We start from the raw sequence: 21,615 nt of genomic DNA on the forward strand, positions 1-21,615 counted from the left end.
TGTTGTGTTGAGATGGGTCAGTTCTTGGGGGGAGGAGTCCTCCTTCAGCATAATGGTCTCAAAAGAAGCAGAAGGGAAAAAAAAAAATCGGAACTTGAACAAATTTATTTTTAACATCTTTCGGCCTGGAACAGGTGTTGCACCTGGACTATAATTATGTCCTATATATGAGCCAGCAGGTATTTACCTGCGCTCGAGACAAAGTACCTCAAGACAGATTTCACGGGATAGGCACAACTGCGACAGAAAAGACGCGAGAAAAAAATTCACTGGCGATTTCGCAGTAAATGCGAGAGGAGTGCGTTAGCGTTAACCGCCTTTTCCGATCCAGACTTGACTGCCGGGTATCGACTTCCGGTTTAAACCCGACTTCCGGTTGTCCACTTCCAGTCTAAACCCGAGTTCCGGTATGCATTTCAGGTCAAACTCGACTTCCGCTTCTTCACTTCCGGTCTAACCCGACTTTTGGTTGTGCACCTCCATTCACAGCTTTATTTCCTGTTCGACACTTTCAATTACTAATTGCAGATCCATTTAATTAACTTTTAACTAGACCCCATTACTTTCAATTATCCGCAATTACCCTTTAAGTAACTTAAGTAACCGCAGGTTACGTGAGGTGACATTGAAGTCACTTAATTTCCTTTAATTACGTTTACTCGCCTTAATTACTCAATTCCAGATTACTTGACGTTAATTACATTTAAGTACATTTAATTACCTCCGGTATAACCGGCTATTACCTCGGATATTTTTTAATTCAATGAAATCTTTCTCTTAATTACATACAGGGTGTCCCAGAAAACGTGTCATTGAATTATAATAAAAAAACTACACCACCTAGAGTCATGCGGTCAATGGCATTTGTTCTTACTGGGTTTTTGCCACCTCCTCATGTGAATGTCGTGTAAAGTAAGTTTAATTATGTAAATTTTTGCGAGCTTAAGTCGGAAATTTGCCTAGTAAAGGTGACTTTTTTACCCCACCAATGTGAAGAGCGTGTCTAATTTAGTGAAATTAATGATAATTGACAGGGATATTCAGGAGCTATCCCATCGGCAAAAATAGCCGAACATCATGCTCCACGGAGGTCGCACAGAATAGCGCACGATGAATTTTTCAGCGCAATCTTTGTCAGTCCGACGAAAGGAGGTTGGAAACCGAGCCCTCCCCGGCAGGGTGTCGAACTGAAACGTTTTTCGTTCCGGTTACATCATAAACGATCCGGTACCGGTTCTGCTCCGGAGCAAAAAAATAACGGTTCATACCGGTTTTAACCGGTTCCGCTTCTGCTGGGAATATTCATGCCCCCCCCCAAAAAAAAAAATCAATGTTACAAAATGTAAACCCGTTTATTCCGCACCCATATTATTTAACATTAATAGACAGCTGTGAAATTGATAGCTCCTGGTTCCTGTAGGTTACTGTCTGTTCAAATAGGCTTTTTACTTTCTTGAAGCACGTGCTACAAACGGACTTGTTTGTCGTGATGTCATACGTAAAGTACTTTCTTGCTGGGTTGGAGCGACGGCGTCCCATCCGAATGTCTGTTGCTACTGTCTAGCCAGCAAGCACCACCGCACGAGTACGACGCAAATTGAGGAACACCTTCACTCACAAACGCGCTCGACGACTCCGTTTTATTTTCTTCGTGTCCTGTCCACAAAAGAGTTGCCACTTCGCATGGGCTTGCCCTCGCGTATACATAAATGTATTCAACTTAGCTGCCCTCAAAGCAGGGACGCGTTGCGCGACATTACCGATAGAGAAGCCGTTATGCAGCCCCCGTTGGGTCACTGTTTAGTTGGGGCGAGTTTGAGGGGTCAAATTTCAAATTAAAACGAACACTACGGCACATTGCTAGAGAGTCACATGTGCGTGCGCGAACGATAAACCATTACGATGAGATCCTCAGGGTCATAGTATACCGACATCCGTAACCCTCGTATAGCATCCATGACATGACTTCAGAGCACACGACGTCCGTTTCATTCGCCTATCCGTAGTCCAAACAGGCGAAGTTTTTTCTTGGACCGAAAACCGTTCAATATATTTTTCGGTTTCCCTCCTGAGCGAAAAAAACTTATACGGTTTCGATTCCGTTCCGGTTGGCACTAAAATAGCGGTTTTTTTTCGGTTTTCGGTTCCGGTTTTCGGTTCGCTCCGACACCCTGCTCCCCGGCATCACAGAAAGAGATAAAACAGGCACGGCTTATCACGTCCGACCTTCGCTGTGATAATGCTTTCCCTCTCCCAATTTTGGGAACTGTTACTTTTTCTACTATCACTCTGTGGGCTGGCTTCGGAACCTCCTTTCGTCGCACTAGGAGCGATTGCGCTCAAAAAGTCATCGCGCGCTATGGTCCGGTGCTCCGAAAAGCATGATATTCGGCTATTTTTTCCGATGGGATAGCTCGTGAATATCACTGTGAATTATCATGAATTTGAGTGAATTCGGCACGTTCTTCATATTGGTGGGGTAAAAAAGTGACCTTAACTTGGCAAATTTCCGAGTTCAGTTCGCAAATATTTACATAATTAAGCTTGGAGTACATGACCTTCACATTAGGAGGTGGCAAAAACCTAATAAGAACAAATGCTGTTGACCGCATGATTCTAGGTGGCGTAGTTTTTTTGTTATAATTCAATGACACGTTTTCTGGGACACCCTGTATATCTTGTGTTCATTACCATTAAACTCAGCTTTCTTGCTTTACTTCCCTTTAATTGCTTCCAATTGTATGCAGTTACTCTTACCACTTACTCTTAATTACCTTCGACTACTTTAATTTCAAGTCATTTAAGTGCATTTACATTTACCCTCTTATATCCCCCTTACACGTCCACTTATACCTCTGCCTCTGTGAGGCCTCTCTATGAAGGCGAAGAGGCTAATCGAAAGTAATCAAAAGAGTTGAGCGCCAAGTGCAGACGAAAAAACTGTTGGAATTAGGGCACCTTTCAGGAAAATTAGTGAGGTATTAAAACATCTTTCAGTACAGTCCTCAAGATACGTACAGCAGAATAAAACTCTGCTTCTTAAGGGGCTCATTACGTCATTCCCCACATCACCATCAGCAATGGCGTAGAGTGTCGCCCCTGGCGATGAAATTCCGCATTCATCATCTCAAATAAAGCTGTTGTTGCCAGAAGCGCGCCACCCACTTCATCTTCGTAGCTCTTCGACTGACGTCACCAGAGTAGCGCATCAGAGAGCGCGACCTAGCGGCGGAAATTTTCACTTTTTTCGTGCGTATTTATTTATGTCTAGATTGTTAATTCGATTGAACAGTTAGCCCTGTGAAGGTGGAATGCCGAACTACCGTTTCACCATACACGATGAGAAGGGACATACCTTTTCACCAAAGACGAGGAGGGACACTGCTGTGTATTTCGTGCATCACTTTACCCGTTCAGCTTGTCTGACTGTCTTGCTCGACGATGAATCGCCTTCTAGCCTTCCTCTCTGCCGTCATCTATGGGCGCCTCCCAACACCCGATGCAGTGCCCATCCTAATGGTACTGCACTACAGGCGCATTGTTTCGCGCCTGCCGGGGGCTTTCGAAGACCTCCGCAAGGAACTTCAAGCCTGCCGCCGGGTTCACGGCTACTTAGCGGGGGCCGTCGACCTAGTTTGTGACGTCCTGCAGGACAATCTGTGCCTGCAGGACGAAGGCCTCGACTTCGTCAGGTTCGTCGTCGCCCATCACCACCGCCACCTCACTCCTCGCGACGCCACACGAATCATCCGCACCCTCATCCACGTCGTTCATTCCCCCACCAATTCGTCCATCGCCATGCCCATGGACCTCGTAGAGGTCCTTGTAAGACATCTCCGCGCACTGTGAGCGCTTCTGGACTTCCCCTTTTGGCTTCGACCTTTCGCCTGTCCCCGGACCCCATCACGACCTCGGATTCATTGGCTCCCAACAACTGCGGCATTCAACCTCACCTCCCCGTGGTGGGAGCTGGTAACGGGTTCGAAAAACCACGGCGAACCCGGCCAACGAGGCTCTGAATGCCGCCACCAAATGCAAAGATGTCACCGTCTACCTATATCTACCGCCCAATGGAGCAAAATATTTGTACAACTACGCCACTACTGATCAAAGTCGCCTTCTATACGCCTACGTGGTCAACAGCATATTATTGTCTTTCAACATATTGCAACACTGGAATCCGAGGCCATCAACTCGAGCTCCGCGTGGCCTGGCATCCAAAGCCGCATCTTCGCCATCCACGTTGGAGCAAAAAATGGAACGTCTTTCCGCCTGCGCAGATATTAAAGAAGACTCTGCGCAGGCGGATTGGGCCGTGGGTCAGAGAAAATTGAAAATCGTCCTTGTCGAAGTCTTCGCAATTGTCATCTACGTTCTGAGGGCTCATGGAATATTCTTCTCGTTGACACAGTCGTTGGAGATCCAGACGCAAAGACTGAGACCAAAGGAACACTTTCTATTCTGTCACTTCTGTAGAGGACATGGCGATGCACCGAAACAAGATCCTGAAAGACGCTTCGGGCAAAGAATTTGCCAATGTCTACGCCGAACATGTCGTGGAGCGGTTAGTGAGGCCAAAGATTGTATTCAGAGGAACTTGATCTGCAAAGAAGCCAGCATGAACAGAGACCAAGAACATAAGAAGCATGAGAACTCTTCTTATTCTGCCACTTCTTCAGAGGACATGGCGATGCACCGAAACAAGATCGTGATAGACGCTTCAGGCAAAGAATTTGCCAATGTTGTCAACACCGAACATGTCGTGGTTGTCAACACCGAACATGTCAACACCGAACTTCGACATCGTCGAGCGAAGCATAAGTAGCAAGCTGTTGGGGATTCAAGCACGATACAACGGACATATTACCGACTCAGCCAATCCAGTATATGTGTGCAACAGCCATGGGATATTGCGTCATCATATAGAACAAGAACAACAATCCTCGTAGTTCCTCGTATAAGAAAGAGACGAAATCTTCAGTCAAGTTGAGATCCCGGAATCAACGTTATACCACTATACCGGTATACCAGTGACCTGTTCTCTGATGCAAACACTGTAACCACGGTGTTTTTGAGCAACCAATAAAGGTGAAGAAGCGGCGTCGATGTATATGCGTGCTTTATTTCCCTTTTCAATGCATTGCGTATATGCATTAAGGGGCTCTGAAACCATTCCTAGACTACTGAAGAAATGAAAACGCCGCCGCAAATATGCCGCCGCAATCCCGCGTTACAAAGCTATTGCAAACCCAAGGTCGCGCGCTGAGCGAACTACTCTATCGCTCTCAGCTCTTAAAAATGTAAAAAATGCAAAACTAAAATGCACAAAACTTCAAACTCCAAAGCTTCAAATTACGTTACACGCTATGTTAATTTCATACTTGTAGTCAGAACTGAAAATTTTGATTCCGTTTCGAAGCTACAATAAGAATTATACCGGAGTCTGTCTTGCTTGGCGCTAAGCAGTGAACACGCTTCAGCTCGTGTGTGGTGTCCAACATGCGTGTGCACGCACGCGCCACGCCGTGGAGCAGTCCCGGTTAAAAACATAGTGCGCGTTGCAAAGCGGACTGGCGTCGCTGTCCGAAGGACGTGAAGAAAAATGTTGCCAGTGGGACATTTGTGAAAACTGTTGTGGGCTACGATTCAGTGAATCGGTATTGAAAAACGCAGCACTGCGCATCATGCCGCGCCTAAATACGGAGCTCTACGATGGGGCCCGTTCCAAATCCACGAAGTCACGGTAGGTATGCGCTCGCTTCTCCTGCTATCTCATTGGATACCGCCAATCTTTGCCTCCTTGCCATTCGTTGCCGCCAATGACGTCTCTGTTTTCATAGCGTTTTTCTTCAAAGCGGTACCGTCGCGTGAACTAATTTTGGTTTGAATTACACAAATTGAAACAAGGTGGGTAGAAATCCAGCGAACCGGTAGAAATGGCAGCCTCTGTCCTGATGCAGCTCCCTTCCTAATTGAAACAAGGAGTTTCAATTGAGAGCAAGTTGTTTTTGCATTTTAGTGCCCATTTAACCTGCTCAGCCGTTTTCGGAATGACGTCTCAGTATTAGACGGAGTCCTATAACGACATCCTTTTTCTAATCCTCCTATCCCACTTCTTTCTAATCCAATACTAAGCCAAAATTCAGTTGTAATCCAACACAATCCAGTTCTAATCCAACACGACCCAATTCTAAGCCATCTGATTGGCCGCCCGCCCACTTCACGTTGATTAGGCCATGCTAAGCCACTGATCGTTGATTGGTTCGTGCCGCTGTGTGCTAATTAGTTTGCTTGGCTCCGCTCACTTCACGTTGATTGGCCCATTCTAAGCCTACTGATTATTGATTGGTTGACTCCGCCCTTTTACGCTAATTACTTGGCTCCTTCACGCTGATTGGTGTATGCCGATCGCTGAGTTCCGCCCTCTTTTCTAATCCAATTCTAAGCCAAAATCCAGTTCTAATCCAACATAATCCAATTCTAATCCAACTCAAGCCAATTCTAAGCCATCTGATTGGTCGACCACCGGCTGGCCCGACCCACTGAACATAGAATTCACTAGCGCCCGCCTGCTTGGTAGCGGCCCTGTTGCGACTTATCACAGATGTCCAAGCTTACCTCGCCACCAGATGGCGCATTAGCCCCATGTGGTTCCATTTCGAGGCACCACACGAGCGAGAGAACTTCGTCGAGATGTGTTGCCACATCGCGCTCCCGTTTTATTGCAAAAAGCTGCGGTTCACCATACGCGAAATCTTGGACGAGTACCTGTCAGCTAACAGGGAGCAATCACTACGCGAGCTTCAGGAACTATGTCAAGAAGAAATAAGAGTGCTGGAGACGATCATCAATCGCGCTAGAAGCTATTGTTGAGAATTGACTATGAATGTGTTGGGGTTTTTGTTTTGGCTTGTACTGTTTTGTTGGCTTATTGGCTGCTGGCTTGTACTGGCTTGTTGTTTTGGCTTGTGACGAAGGAGGAAGAGGAAGACGCAAGCTCGCTCGAAAGCGCACGGGGAATAACACCTTTTTTTTTTGTTGTTCTTAACGTTGTAGAACGAGTAGGATGGCTCGGAGCAACTGCCTCTAATAAACGGATTTTGGAAGAAGTTCGTCTATCTCGCTTTAAGGTTCTGCTACAAAGAAAAGTTGGTGCCGAAACCCGGGAGTAGCCGAACGTCAGCGACATATCAACGAAATCAACGTGATAGACGACTACGTGGACCAGCCTTGCAATGGAACGTCTGAAGCGGAAGCGAGGTGCGATTCGAGCAGCTGCAACGATACTTATTGACGGAATACAACAACTACTCGACGGACCACATTCACCCAGCCTCAGAGGTGATCTTCAGGAGAAGCTAGATCTCCTGAAAGTAAAAGAAACTGCGCTGGAGGAGCTGAATCTCGCCATTGAAGAAATGGTATTGGACGACAAAGTCTACGACGAAGAGATTGCAGGCTCCCAGACATACCAGGACAGGATATGCGTAGCGAAATCCCGAGCTGTACAAAAACTGAACATGGAATACGGCCGAGAACTTGCTGACGGATCGAGAAGACATGGCCAAGGCGGGGGAGATTACAGCACACTGGAGACTACAGGTAGCGGTACGAGAACCGTTACAGTGAAGCTACCGAAATTGGAAATCCCACGATTTAACGGCGACCTCCGGAACTGGAATAGTTTTTGGGACCAATTTGATTCTACGATAAACAGCAATCAGTCAATTGCAAAGGTGGACAAGTTCAAGTATCTGCGTAGCTACCTCACTGACAAAGCTGCAACGGCGGTGAGTGGACTGTCGCTGACTGCAGAGAACTATGACATCGCTTTGGACTTGTTGAAAGAAAGGTTCAGCAAGAAAAGTCTCATCATCGATGCGCACATGTCACGCCTGTTGACTCTGACTAAAGTCAGCGACTCCAGTCAAGTAATGAAGCTCCGCGAGCTGTATGACGCCGTCATGACTGGTGTCCGCTCTCTTGAAGCTCTCGACGTTGCGCAAACGTCTTACGGTGTTCTCCTACTTTCTGCGCTAAGGAAGGCTGTTCCCAGCGACCTCAACCTTGAATACGACCGGAAACACCTCGATGGGGAAGAGGATTTGACCTCGTATTTAGAGTTCCTGAGAATTGAAGTATCCAGTCGAGAGAGAGTTTACGACACGACCACAAAACCCGAAGGACGCAAGGGTATGATCGAGAAGCAGTGGCAGTGGCCACAGAAGCCTCCTCCGACCGGGGCTGCATTGACTGTTGCTGCAGAGACAACAAAATGCATATTTTGTGAATCCAACGAACACACTTTGGAGAATTGTGACGCTCCAATTTCGATTCAAGAGAAGAAAGAGAAACTGAAATCCCAAATGCGATGTTTTCGCTGCGGCCGACAGTATCATCGTTCGAGGGATTGTAGGAATGCCAGCAGACTTCGATGTCTTAAATGCGGAAGACGCCATCTCACCGTTATGTGTGATCCGATAAACCAGCCTACTTCCGTGGAGTCTTCAGCCTTGGCTACGTCGGCAAGCTTAAGCACTGCAAGTTCTGCTGGTGTCACCATACTGCTCCAAACCCTTCGAGCCTGGGCGGAAAGTGAGACCGAACGGCAATTGGTTCGTGTGCTTCTTGATGGCGGAAGCCAAAGATCATTTATCAAGCAATCACTCTCGAAGAAACTCAACTGTCAACCAGTAGGGGAGGAACAAATATCGCTGTACACCTTTGGAACGGAATGCGCCAGGCAGAGGAAGTGTCGTCGGGTTCAGATTTGGCTCCGAAGTCAGTACGACAGAAGTGAGCTACGTATAGAAGCATTGGAAATGCCCGATATTTGTAACGACGTAATGCAACTACCAAGCACGGATTTGGTTTCCAACCTTCATCGGGCCGGAATGCGTGTGGGTGACCTTTCTGTTGGAAACGTTCATTGTGAGCCTGGCATCGGTATACTTGTAGGCGCCGACTATTACTGGCGGACCGTTACTGGCGAGATACAGCACATCAGCGAGGACCTGGTAGCGGCAAACACTGTTTTTGGATGGACAGTACAGGGCCCATCGTCTTCAAGTTCAACTACAATATGTACGAACGTAGGAGTCATGCGGGTAAACGTCGAGTCTCAAGAAACGGAATTGTGCAATGAATTACGGAAATTTTGGGACTTGGAACATATCGGGATTCAGACGGACAGTAACCCGACGCATCAGGACGCCGTGTTTCAAGCTTTCAAGTCGACCATGAAGAACGTGAGCGGCAGATATCAGGTCGCACTGCCGTGGAAGACTGTGCACCCGTATTTACCGTCAAACGAAGAAGTAGCAAGGAAGAGGCTCTTTTCTTTAACGAAACAAATTACCAAGAATGAACACATGGCTGCCGAGTATGACAAGGCGATCAGACAGTATTTAGATGATGGTCATGCAGAAAAGGTTCTTCTCCCTCATGAAGTGGATGGGCCAACATATTACATGCCCCACCATGCCGTTGTCAAGCACGAAAGGGAAACCACCAAAATGCGCATCGTTTTCGATGCCTCTTCCAGTGCTCCCGGTTGTCCCTCGTTGAACGACGTTTTGGATTCTGGACCAAACCTTAATCCTGACTTGCTGGCAGTACTAATGAGGTTCCGAAAACAACGGATTGGAGTCGTTGCTGACATTGAGAAGGCTTTTCTCCAGATTTCCTTGAACAAGACTGATCGTGACGCCTTTCGGTTTTTTTGGTATGATGCGACGCCGAAACGTGATGTCACCGAACGAGAAATTGAGGTCTGGAGGATGACCCGTGTCCCATTTGGAGCCTCATCCAGTCCCTTCATTATGGCTGCTACGCTTCGTTGTCATTTTGAGAGTACTTCTTCGGCAGATCCATCTCTGAAGTCCCTGTGTGAGACGTTGAACGAGAGTTTCTACGTCGACGATTTGGTGACGAGCGTTGCCACACGGAATGAAGGGGAGCGGTTTTCCAGAGATGCTAACGAGGTCGTCAGGACAGCTGGAATGAAGCTACGAAAGTGGACGACGAACTCGCCGGATCTACAGAGTGAGTTCAGGAGAAGCAGCGAACAAGACGCGGAGGCTAATTCTCATTACAAGTCAAAAAAGGTTTTAGGACTCAGCTGGAACACCGCAACGGACACACTTCTGCTTTCCATGGACTCTCTTGTGAAATTCATCACCTACAAGACGGACACCAAGCGCTGCCTGCTGCAAGCAACCGCAAGAATTTTTGATCCTTTGGGGTTCCTTGCACCATACACTATCAAGGCGAAGATTCTTTTCCAACGAGTATGGGAGCAAGGACTCGGATGGGATGATCTACTGCCAGATGATCTCCTGTCTGAATGGCTGCGGTGGACGAAAGGGATCCCGGACGTCGCTCAAATAGCCGTACCCAGAGCACTTATAACCGAGGGACCAACAGCGAAGCACTCTGTGCATTGCTTTTGTGACGCTAGTATTCAAGCATACGGCGCCGTTGTGTACCTGAGGACGGAAACGGATGCCGGCACTGTCAACGTGAAGATTATAGCTGCTAAGGCTAGAGTAGCCCCGCTGAAGCGCGTTACGTTGCCACGTTTGGAGCTCCTTGCAGCGCTGATCGGAGCGCGGCTAACTCACTACATTGTCGGTGCACTCCACGTTGAACGCTTCCCTGCGATATTTTGGAGCGATTCGAGTGTAGCGCTCTGCTGGATCAAGGCCAATGCAAGTCGATGGAAACCCTTCGTTGCAAACAGAGTAGTAGAAATACAAGGCCTTTGCGATCCCTCTACATGGCACTACTGTCCAGGGGAACAAAATCCTGCCGACCTACTCACGCGAGGTGTTTTACCCAGGCAACTGCAAAACAATGAATTTTGGTGGACTGGACCAAAATGGTTGTCATCCATTGACATGGTCGGCTCGGTACCAGAGCCCAGAGCTCCTGGAACACCCACAGACATCGTCAATACTGAAGCGAAGGCGGTGGAAGTTACAGTTGCGGTTGTAAAGGGGGATCAATGTGCTCTCTTCGACCTCACCAAGCATAGTTCCTTCCTTCGTGTACTACGGATAACAGCGTGGATCAAACGGTTTATTTTGAATTGTCAACGACCACATGAAAAAGTATCTGGGCCTCTCCTTACTGAAGAAATAAATGAGGCAGAAAAGTACTGGATTCGTCAGGTTCAACGTGAATGTTTCTCAGACGAATACGAAGTCCTGGCCAGTAACGGTGGAAGGATATCCTCAACTTCTCCGCTCCTTAAACTATCCCCCTACTTGGATCAAGATGGAATCCTTCGTTTGAAAGGAAGACTTCAAGAGAGCGACGGATATGCATCGCAGAAGCAACCGATTATTTTACCGAAACATCACGACTTCACAAAGAAGTTAATAATGCGTACGCATCTTCGTTTGCTTCATGGAGGTGTACGAGACACGCTTGTTGAGCTACGTGAGACATACTGGGTCATCAGTGGTAGACAAGCGGTGAAGGCTATGCTTCATCGTTGCCTGACGTGTCAAAAGTGGCGCGCGAAGCCTGCGGAAGAGCCAATGGCACCACTCCCGAGGGATCGAGTTACCAAGGACGAACCTTTTTCAGTGGTGGGAGTTGATTTTGCCGGGCCTCTCTACTACAAGGGTGCTACCACTGATTGCAAGTCCTACATAGTAGTGTTTACCTGCGCCATCACGAGAGCTGTTCACTTGGAAATCGTCACGGACCTGAGCACGGCGACATTTCTGCTAGCTTTTCGGAGGTTCGTGTCAAGAAGGGGTGTCTGTCATACAGTTTATTCGGACAACGCCCTGACCTTCAAACGCGCATCTAAAGATCTTCGGCAGTTATGGAGCTCACTTCGTAGCGAAGAAGCCAAAAATTATTTCTCCAGCATTCGACTTCATTGGAAATTCATTGTGGAAAAGGCTGCATGGTGGGGAGGATTCTACGAGAGAATGGTGCGGTCGGTCAAGACATCTCTTCGAAAGGTTCTTGGAAGGAGCAGTTTAACACTTCTGAACTCACCACAGTGCTCACCGAAACTGAAGCGACTATCAACTCCCGACCGATTACTTTCGTCTATGCGGAATCAGAGGAGCCGGAGCCATTGACACCGTCGCACCTTTTAATTGGAAAACGGCTGACGCGACTGCCACCCTTCGTCACTTCAGCGCAGTTGCCTACTGGAACTCAGCAGCGACTGCAGAGGGCAATGCGGTACCGCGAGTCGCTACTGGAACGGTTTTGGCGAAGGTGGCGGAGTGACTACTTACAGGAACTACGGACTGCTCATTGGCAACGCGTTTCAGGCTCAACTGGCTTACAGACCGACACGTTGGTTCTCCTGAAGGAAGATAGGGTCCCTCGCGGCCTATGGAAGATCTGTCGAATCGTAAAGACGTTTCCAGGTAGAGACGGACATGTCCGTTCATGTGTCGTGCAACTTCCGACCGGTGGAACTTTAAGGCGTGCAATACAGCACTTGTTCCCATTGGAGATCCAAGAATGAGCAAGCTCATTGCGGGGGAGTGTGTTGAGAATTGACTATGAATGTGTTGGGGTTTTTGTTTTGGCTTGTACTGTTTTGTTGGCTTATTGGCTGTTGGCTTGTACTGGCTTGTTGTTTTGGCTTGTGACGAAGGAGGAAGAGGAAGACGCAAGCTCGCTCGAAAGCGCACGGGGAATAACACCTTTTTTTTTTTTTGTTCTTAACGTTGTAGAACGAGTAGGATGGCTCGGAGCAACTGCCTCTAATAAACGGATTTTGGAAGAAGTTCGTCTATCTCGCTTTAAGGTTCTGCTACAGCTATGGATGAAAATAAAGATGCATCACCCCACTCGAATTCTCAACTCCGGCGCGTCCACGTTGGCAAGGCAGTGCTCACGCAGAATATAATGAAACACCCCGAGTTATTTAGCGTTCCACCGCAGAAAATATTTCGAAAGTATGCAGCTAGACGGGAAAATGATTTAGACGGCGTGGAGTTTATGGACAGGATACCCACAGGTTGGGATGAACAATATCCCACTCTCATAGTTATTGACGATAAAATCACAGAAAAGGGGGTTCTATCGAAGGTAGAGTCGCTGTTTGTGAGTGGTAGCCACCATAAGGATGCATCCGTGATCCTGGTCGCACAAGCCTTGTTCTATCACAAAGCCGCTTTTCGAACGATATCCCTGAACGCCTGTTATATCGAATTGTTCCGGAACGCTCTGTGCATACAACAGATAGAAAATTTTCGGACGTCAAGTATTCCGGAAACAGCGGATCTCCTATTTCCCTGACGCATATAACCACGCGATGAAGAAGGCGCACGGTTATCTAGCTGTGGATCTCCACTCGCAAACAACTCCGTCCCGTAGCCTGCCCTGCCCGTAGCCTGCGAACGGGTGTTTTACCGCACGAGCGGCAGTTCCTGTTTATGCCCGCGAAATGACAGATCTTAGAAGACATCTCACGCTCCTCAAAATATTGGCCGCCAGCAAACCCGCGCACCGTGCAGAGTTACTTAAAGAGCTCAGCTGCGACGACATTCGAATCCTTTCGGAAATCTGTCTGAACACTCAACGCAAAAATATCCCGTGAAAGATTCGACAGGAAAAGAAATACTGGGATCATTCTACAAGCAGGAATTGCAGCCCGTCCATCATCATTCCTCGTACGATAAGCGACTCATATCCGCGGTTACTAGAAAGAAGAAAATTAACGGGGTATTGCACTACTGGGTTCGGATAAGCCAAAGATCAGGATTCTTGGGTGCCCGCCATGTCAGAAAAAGAATTTTAGGTATATCTGCTGTCGAACGCCAGCATGGACCTGCACCAGTCCAACATGCTGAACGACTTCACGATCGCGTTAGATAAGCCGCTACACCTGAATGATTCGTACGCTGTCGGTATAGAGGGGTTTTCCATTCCCAACAGCTTCCTGAATGTGAACCTGATCACGTGATAACGTTATCAACGGAAAGGGGCAAAAGGGGCAAACAAAACAGCTCACGTTCGAAGACACGGACACACTACCCAAGCAGCACAATGTACTGAAAGTCGAGTGCAATAGGGGTGGACGGGTAGGTGGAAGGCCTTGAACAGACTCGTGAAACTAACATTGATAAGACACATACCGTCCACCCCTATTGCACTCGACTTTCAGTACATTGTGCTGCTTGGGATATTGAATAAAATATTCCCCGAATATGGGATAGGGCGGATTTCCGAGGAAGACTACTAGGTGTTTAGGCTACCATCGCGCGTGCGCTCGGTAAATTAATCGACAGACCGCTGCATGTCGCCTTCAGAATTGCCGAGATCGATGGAGATCACCTGGAGGGCAACAGAGTACGCACTGTCCCAAAAGTGTTACCGCTTAGCGGAGGAAAGAGCCGTCAGTATGCGAGTTCACCGGGTAATAGTGATCAATAACGACCTAATTTTGGAACCCCGGTCGCTAATTACCGACACATTCAACTAATTCTTCAGAGCGTCCATCAAGGGTGGAATACAAAGACAGCACTTACTTGTTCTCTCTCCCGGCGAATTTCAACTTGTCAACCGAGTTCCTGGACCTCATTCAGGTGAAGCACATCCATGTTGAAGGCATGACCTACTACTACACTAGAGACCTGGACATCCGCAATGCTCCCAGCACCGGGGTAGTAGTTCTGGCAATCGCCGCTTGGCTATGGGATTTGGCGCTAGCTCGCACTATTCGTTACCACGTGACTTGTCGAAACCGCGGCGATGTATGGTAGGCTGTGTTGACAACGACGAAGCAGTATAAGAGAGATAATAGCGCGTGCTCAGCAACAGCCTGTGTATCCCTGCGTAGCAGACTAAAGGCGGTGGCAAGGATGATCCCCTCTCCCCAATAATGCTATGTGGCGCTTGCGGCGGTCACTAACGTAACTAACCCGTGACCCGTCTCTCCCATAGGGGATCGCCAGCTGTCCAGGTCTCTAGTGTAGAGTAGGTCGTGGTTGAAGGATCCCGAAAGCGCACCACGTGTAATCCCCATAGTGAAGACGTACCGCATTCACATAAACACTCGAGAACCGTCAACTCGCCGCATTTCACTTCGACCAAATTACTTCCACCAATTCACTTCCACCAATGAGTGGCTGTAACACGAGGCTTCCCTCGCGTACGATGCATGGGCGAGGAAGTGTTCGCTGAGCTTCCAAGAAAACGTGTCGCTTACATTATCTGATTACTTTGCGTGCCTACTGGGTTTTGGCGCGAAAACTGTCTTTACCGAAAATGATACGGGCGTCGACGAAGTGAGCATGTATCTTCCCATCAACTCTATTATGATATACACGGACCTCGTCACGCCCTCCTTACTGGGAAACGGGTGTCGTCCGATACTGAAATTAATTCCATTCGTTTACGATAGAACGAAAGAGCAACTGAGTTTCAGCTTTCTTGCCGTTCAGTACTTTAAGTTAGTGCATCGCGAAATTTCCTCAGTCACCGTCTCTATATACGCGACGACACGAGGCGCAAGCTACCGCTACAAAATCGCGGTAGATCGATGCTGATGCTGTACTTTAAGCATGTACACTAAAGCGCTACCAGTATACGGATTCGGTGTTCCGGCGCTATACGGGTCGCACCTGTACCAGAGGGGAGGCAATTTCTTTCCTCAGCTCGGGCGTTTTGCTATTCCACTCTTTAAACGCGTATCGCCCTACTTGAAAAAAGACGGCTGTAGCCGCAGCTAAAAGCGTGGCCAAAAATCTGTCGGAGGGAGACTCTTTCCGAAGAGCGCTTAGAAGGTCGGAGAAAGATCAGTGGTTTACCCCGAATTCTATGTCTGGGGGGTTGTTGCGAGTGTGTGGGGGGTAGTGGGTGTGCGGACAACATTCACAACACTTATTTCGAACAATCTTTATTGACGGTGGAACACAAGCAAGGGGTTGGTGGTGACCTGCGGTGTGGTCTCTCGTGGTAAATAGTACATGTCATGTGCTTAAGCATATTTTGCCACAGCATATCGAGGCCTGAAGCCTGAGCTTTGCCTGCAGCTTTGAAAATTTTCGGCTCCGATGCCATTGCAGCGCATTCTACATAGGCTGAATCAATAATAAGATAATGAGTTACAAAGCGTCTCACTGAACATCAAAACTCGGAGCTGAGTCTAAAAACACCACGAAGCACCTCGAGCTGCATTTTTCTTTCACCTTTCGCAGTTTCTTTCACCTGCTACGCGGAAATGTTAAGAAAAGATAGAGCGCGTCGTATAACTACTACGTTGGAGAGGGGGCAGCGCGGAAAGTGTTGGGGTTGCGAAAAATTTTGGGGGGGTTGTTGGGGGGGGGGGCCTGGATAAATCACTGCGAAAGATACAGGCCAAGAAATTCCCCGAGACCTCGGGGGGGCCGGGCGAAGAAAGAGGTGAAAGCCGGACGTCTTCGACACCATAAATCACGCCGGTTGCGCGGCAGCGATTCAGTTGCGAGATGGACACCATTAACGTCGTACACCCCGACGCTCCTCTGCTGGACAAGTCGGAAACACAGTTATTTTCCGTGCTGGTAACGCAATGGCATATACTGACGGGGGTATACTTGGTATTCTACCCGGTCGCTGACATATCCTCCATCATTGAGTTCCAGCTATCGAATTTGGGACAGCACTATCTAGGTTTGAACTCCGCGAACATAGTGACGAAAGTCCGCATCGTACGTGACGATGGGTCGCTACCGGAAACACACGCGGGCAATCGGACGGCCTACGACGACGTCTACCCCGTTAAAGCGTTCACCAGCTCGCTATTCAAGAACGTAGCTGTATTCTTGAATCGGACCATGATTACGAATTATAATTTGTATAGCTATAGAAGCTACCTGGATATTTTGCTTCACGCCAGCACCACGGAGCAAAATACCGTGCGTAGAGCGGGTCTGTACACGCAAGATGAAGCGCGTCAATCGGAAAACAACATTCGCGCTCGTGGACCGGCCGAACGATACAACCTCACACGGGGCGGCAAGACTATCGACCTGGTTTCCAAGATCCAATCGCACATTTTCTTGCAACCTAAGCTACTCATATCGGGAGTGGAAATTAGGCTTGTATTTTTTTTTTTTTTTATCATGGCTCCGACGAATTCCGAATTATGAAGACCAATCAGGAGCAGCACACGCATAAAGTGCAAATCATGAGCGCCGCCTTGTACATAACGAAAATCACCGTGTCTCCCAGCTATTCGTCGGGTACGAAACACAATTGCAGCAGCGAAAGGCTCTCTACACAGTGGCCGGAAGTGAACCGCGTATTCGTCTGCTACCTGTTGGCAACCTGGACGCATGCCTGGAAGATTTATTTCCAGAGAAGATACCGTCTACGGTGGTGGTTGCATTCGTGCCCACCCTAGCCTACCGACCCGTCTCGATTTGCGAGCTGCGACATTGAGTCGGCGACGCTCACTGTGAACGGGGCGCAGCGAGTGGACACGTTCAACTTTAACAATAACCTGAACCACCAGAGCTACTTCAACCTCTTGGAGCAACTGTGCGAGAAGCACGTCTCCTACGAATACGATCACTACGTTAGAACGTGTAGTTGTACGTTGCACGTGTAGGGCATTGCATCTGAGATATTTTCGCCGATCTATAGCTAATGCAGTGAAACTAAGTTGGTACTCACGGTTTCTCTTCCGAAGGCGAGACTAAGAAGAGTAACGCTCTCGAGTACCAGCCCTGAAAATAAAGAGTTACAACTTCGCGAGGGGAGCTTTTTTTTTTTTTCGTATCAAGTGCGCCTTTTCACTTCATGCGAACCTCTCCTCAACAGACAACTTATACACAATTTATTGGCAATGGCTAGAAGCGTTTATTGGCTAAGTATCGGTGGATAGCAGGGGAAAAGAACGTACATAACTTAGAAGCGACATTTCTCATATATGACACGAGCTCAGCTGTTGGTGGTGAGGGCACCGAGTTGCTACCGGTCCATATGTATTCCAGCGATAGTAGAACACAGAAGAAGGCATAGCAGCGATGTGCGGCACTTGATGTGATGCGTAGTGTTACGCGCACTTGATCTGATGTGCGGCTGAGTTGTTCGGTGCTGTCGGTGGTTGTAATGACAGCGCGTTCAGGTCAATACTTATGGACTCCGGCTCTGGTGAGGGCTGCAGTGGTGGTGGTGGACCCGTTACCTTAGGTCACATGCAGCCGTTTGAGATATGATATAAAGGTGCTTTAAAAAGCGTGGTACCCTTTGGTCTATATAACTCTCCACAAACTATACTGTCTTAGTCGATGAGTACGTGCTATATAATCCTTCTACATAGCTCACTATCATATCGTCCTATCTATATAGCTTCCTTATCCACCACACAACACAGCATCGTTTTCTCTTAAAACAGGAAATAGATGTATTTTTATTTAACTGATTACAGTGAACCCTCCTTAATGTGACCACTGCCGTTCCCGCGGATTTCGGTCATAAAGCGAATTGTCATATTAACGAGAAACGCACACTCCGCGGACCGGACACACCGCTACGTACAAGACTCCGGAGGCGGAGCGTTGTGGCCTCTGCTCTTGCCTAATAGATGGTGCATCGGTAGCGCTCGGCTCGGGATATGTGAGCCGCTGTCGTCTGCTTCTTCCGGTAGAGCTACGACCTTGAAGCCTCTGCTCTCGCGTAAGAGATGGCGCAACATTGGCGCTCGGTAAGGGCACGTGTGGTCACCATAACTTTGAGCCTCGACCTTGAGACTGGCCGGTAACCTAAATTCCGATGACGCGGCGATAGCAAACCATAATGCGTAGTTTTGACGATTATGCTTCATGGATATGTCATTACATTGCCAAATTTGTGGCCAGTTCGACGTTTCGCTCCCCTCTTTCGCGTAAACATTGTCTTAGCTCATGAAAAATGAAAGAAATATTTGTTCTACTCCTCGCACTGAAATAAATCATTTAAAATAATTGTACGGTGTGTTTCTTTTTTTCTTTTTGTAAGTAGTTACGCAAGTATGTAAAAAGGACAGAAATGTTGCTGCTTGTTCTACTCCTCGCACTGAAATAAATAATTTAAAATAATTGTACCTCTGTATGCAATAAGGGGATAAGTCGAAAAATCCTAAAATGAGAAAAGGGGCCTGATATGATTGTCCGTCCCATTGACACACATGCATTTCCCGTTTTTTTACCATGCTGTAGCGGGCCAACACATCGCAATAAGGTCCTAAGTTTTCATTGGCAGGTGCATACTGGTATGTAGATGTCATTGCAACAAAAATAGTAAAAAGAGGATAAGTCGACTTGCATACAGAGGTTCAATTGTGCTGTGTGTTTCTTTTCACGTTTTTTTTTTCTTTTTGTAAGTAGTTACGCAAGTATACTGCGTAGTTTTGACGATCACGCTTCATGAATGTGTCATTATTACATTACTAAATTTTTTGGCCAGTTCGACATTTCGCTCCGCTCTTATGCGTGAACATTGCCTCAGCTAATGGAAAAGGAAAAATGTTGCTGCTTTTGTTCTACTCCTCGCACTGAAATAAATCATTTAAAATAATTGTATTGTGCGTCTCTTTTTTTTTTAAGTAGTTACGCGAGTATGTAAAAGGGAAAGAAATGTTGCTTCTTGTTCTACTCCTCGCACTGAAATAAATCATTTGAAATAATTGTACTGTGTGTGTCTTTTTCGTTTTGTAAGTAGTTACGGAAGAAAATGTTTCGTTTTTGTAAGGGATTCCGGGATCGAACGTCGTTTGGTCGAAAGCTGTCGCGGAACATTTGGACGAAAGCCATTTAATCGAACACCGTTTGACCGAAACGGCAGCGGTCATGAAACAGAACACACAGACAACGTGACAAGATTAAGAAGCAATTCCCCAAGACCCTGATACCTTCTGCATATTTCCTGCAGATATGTTGGAAAAACGCAGCGAACCACATGTCTCACGTTAGCGTGGGCGTAGGAAAAAATTGTCCCAGTTTGCGGAGCATTTTACCAAATGAAATGTTTGGGCGTACTTTTAGCAATACGCTGAGACAGTATCAGCCACGAGGACATGAGAGCGGAGCTAGACGTCTAATTTTACTTTCAAAGTTCCTGCAAACGCAGTTTCAGCAAATGCAAATAAATAGAAAAAAAAAAGCACATCATCGGATCGCCTTCTGGATGCGAAAAAGTGGATTAGGATGAGAAATGTGTTTATGGGTGAGCGGATGACACAGAGTGAAATATTCCTTGGGATAACAGCATTTAGGACTGAAGCTTTCTTTTGTTGTTTTCTTCTTTTTTGTTTCATCAACGCTCCAAGTGAACGAATAAAAGAATCGATCGAACGACTGCTGCCGTCTCGATCAAACGGTGTTTGATCAAATGCCTTTCGACCAAATGTCCCGCGTTCGATCAAACAGCTTTCGACCAAGCGACGTTCGATCAAATGTCCCGGAACCCTTACAAAAAGGAAGCACACACGCAGTGTACAATTATTTTCTTTCATAACTACTGACAAAAAGAAAAAAAAAGACACACACACGCACACACAGTACAATTATTTTCTTCCGTAACTACTTATAAAAAGAGGGAAAAAAAGAAACAGAGTATAATTATTTCAAAGGATTTAGTTCAGTGTGAGGAGTAGAACAAGCAGCAACATTTCTTTCCTTTTTACATAGTTCTGTAACTACTTACAAAAAGAAAGAAAAAGACATACAAACAGTACAATCGTAAATGATTCACTTCAGTGCGAGGAGTAGAACAAGCAGCGACATTTCTTTCCTTTTTACATACTTGCGTAACTACTTACAAAAAAGAAGAAAAAAAAAGGAACACACAGTACAATTATTTAAAATGATTTATTTCAATGCGAGGAGTAGAACAAAAGCAGCAACATTTCTTTCCTTTTCCATGAGCTGAGGCAATGTTCACGCGGAGCGAAACGTCGAACTGGCCAAAAAATATGGTAATGTAATAATGACACATTCATGAAGCATAATCGTCAAAACTACGCAGTATACTTGCGTAACTACTTACAAAAAGAAAAAAAAACGTGAAAAGAAACACACAGTACAACTGAACCTCTGTATGCAATAAGGGGATAAGTCGACTTATCCTCTTTTTACTATTTTTATTGCAATGACATCTACATACCAGTATGCACCTGCCAATGAAAACTTAGGACCTTATTGCGATTTGTTGGCCCACTACAGCACGGTAAAAAAACGGGAAATGCATGTGTGTCAATGGGACGGACAATCATATCAGGCCCCTTTTCTCATTTGGGGATTTTTCGACTTATCCCCTTATTGCATAGAGAGGTTCAATTATTTTAAATGATTTATTTCAGTGCGAGGAGTAGAACAAATATTTCTTTCATTTTTCATGAGCTGAGACAATGTTTACTCAAAAGAGCGGAGCGAAACGTCGAACTGGCCACAAATTTGGTAATGTAATGACATATCCATGAAACATAATCGTCAAAACTACGCACTATGGTTTGCTATCGCCGCGTCATCGGAATTTAGGTTACCGGCCAGTCTCAAGGTCGAGGCTCAAAGTTATGGTGACCACACGTGCTCTTACCGAGCGACAATGTTGCGCCATCTCTTACGCGAGAGCAGAGGCTTCAAGGTCGTAGCTCTACCGGAAGAAGCA

The 21,615-nt window shown here is 46.9% G+C and overlaps 2 protein-coding genes across 2 annotated transcripts in view; one reads left to right on the plus strand and one right to left on the minus strand.

Annotated features, from left to right (window-relative positions):
• LOC135384149 (endothelin-converting enzyme 1-like) overlaps positions 1–14,819 on the minus strand; it is a 45,793-nt gene extending 30,974 nt beyond the window's left edge. Inside the window, exon 1 of the mRNA XM_064613371.1 lies at positions 14,511–14,819. The gene's annotated coding sequence lies outside the window, so the exon portion shown is untranslated. The remainder of the gene's footprint in view (positions 1–14,510) is intronic.
• On the plus strand, positions 7,236–12,101 carry LOC135385074 (uncharacterized). The gene has a single exon (XM_064614250.1). The coding sequence runs from the start codon at positions 7,236–7,238 to the stop codon at positions 12,099–12,101; it is 4,866 nt and encodes a 1,621-aa protein (XP_064470320.1).
• Positions 14,820–21,615: the final 6,796 nt, after the last annotated feature.

This window comes from Ornithodoros turicata, chromosome 2 (genome assembly GCF_037126465.1).
Source record: "Ornithodoros turicata isolate Travis chromosome 2, ASM3712646v1, whole genome shotgun sequence".
In the NCBI taxonomy this organism is placed as follows: domain Eukaryota; kingdom Metazoa; phylum Arthropoda; class Arachnida; order Ixodida; family Argasidae; genus Ornithodoros; species Ornithodoros turicata.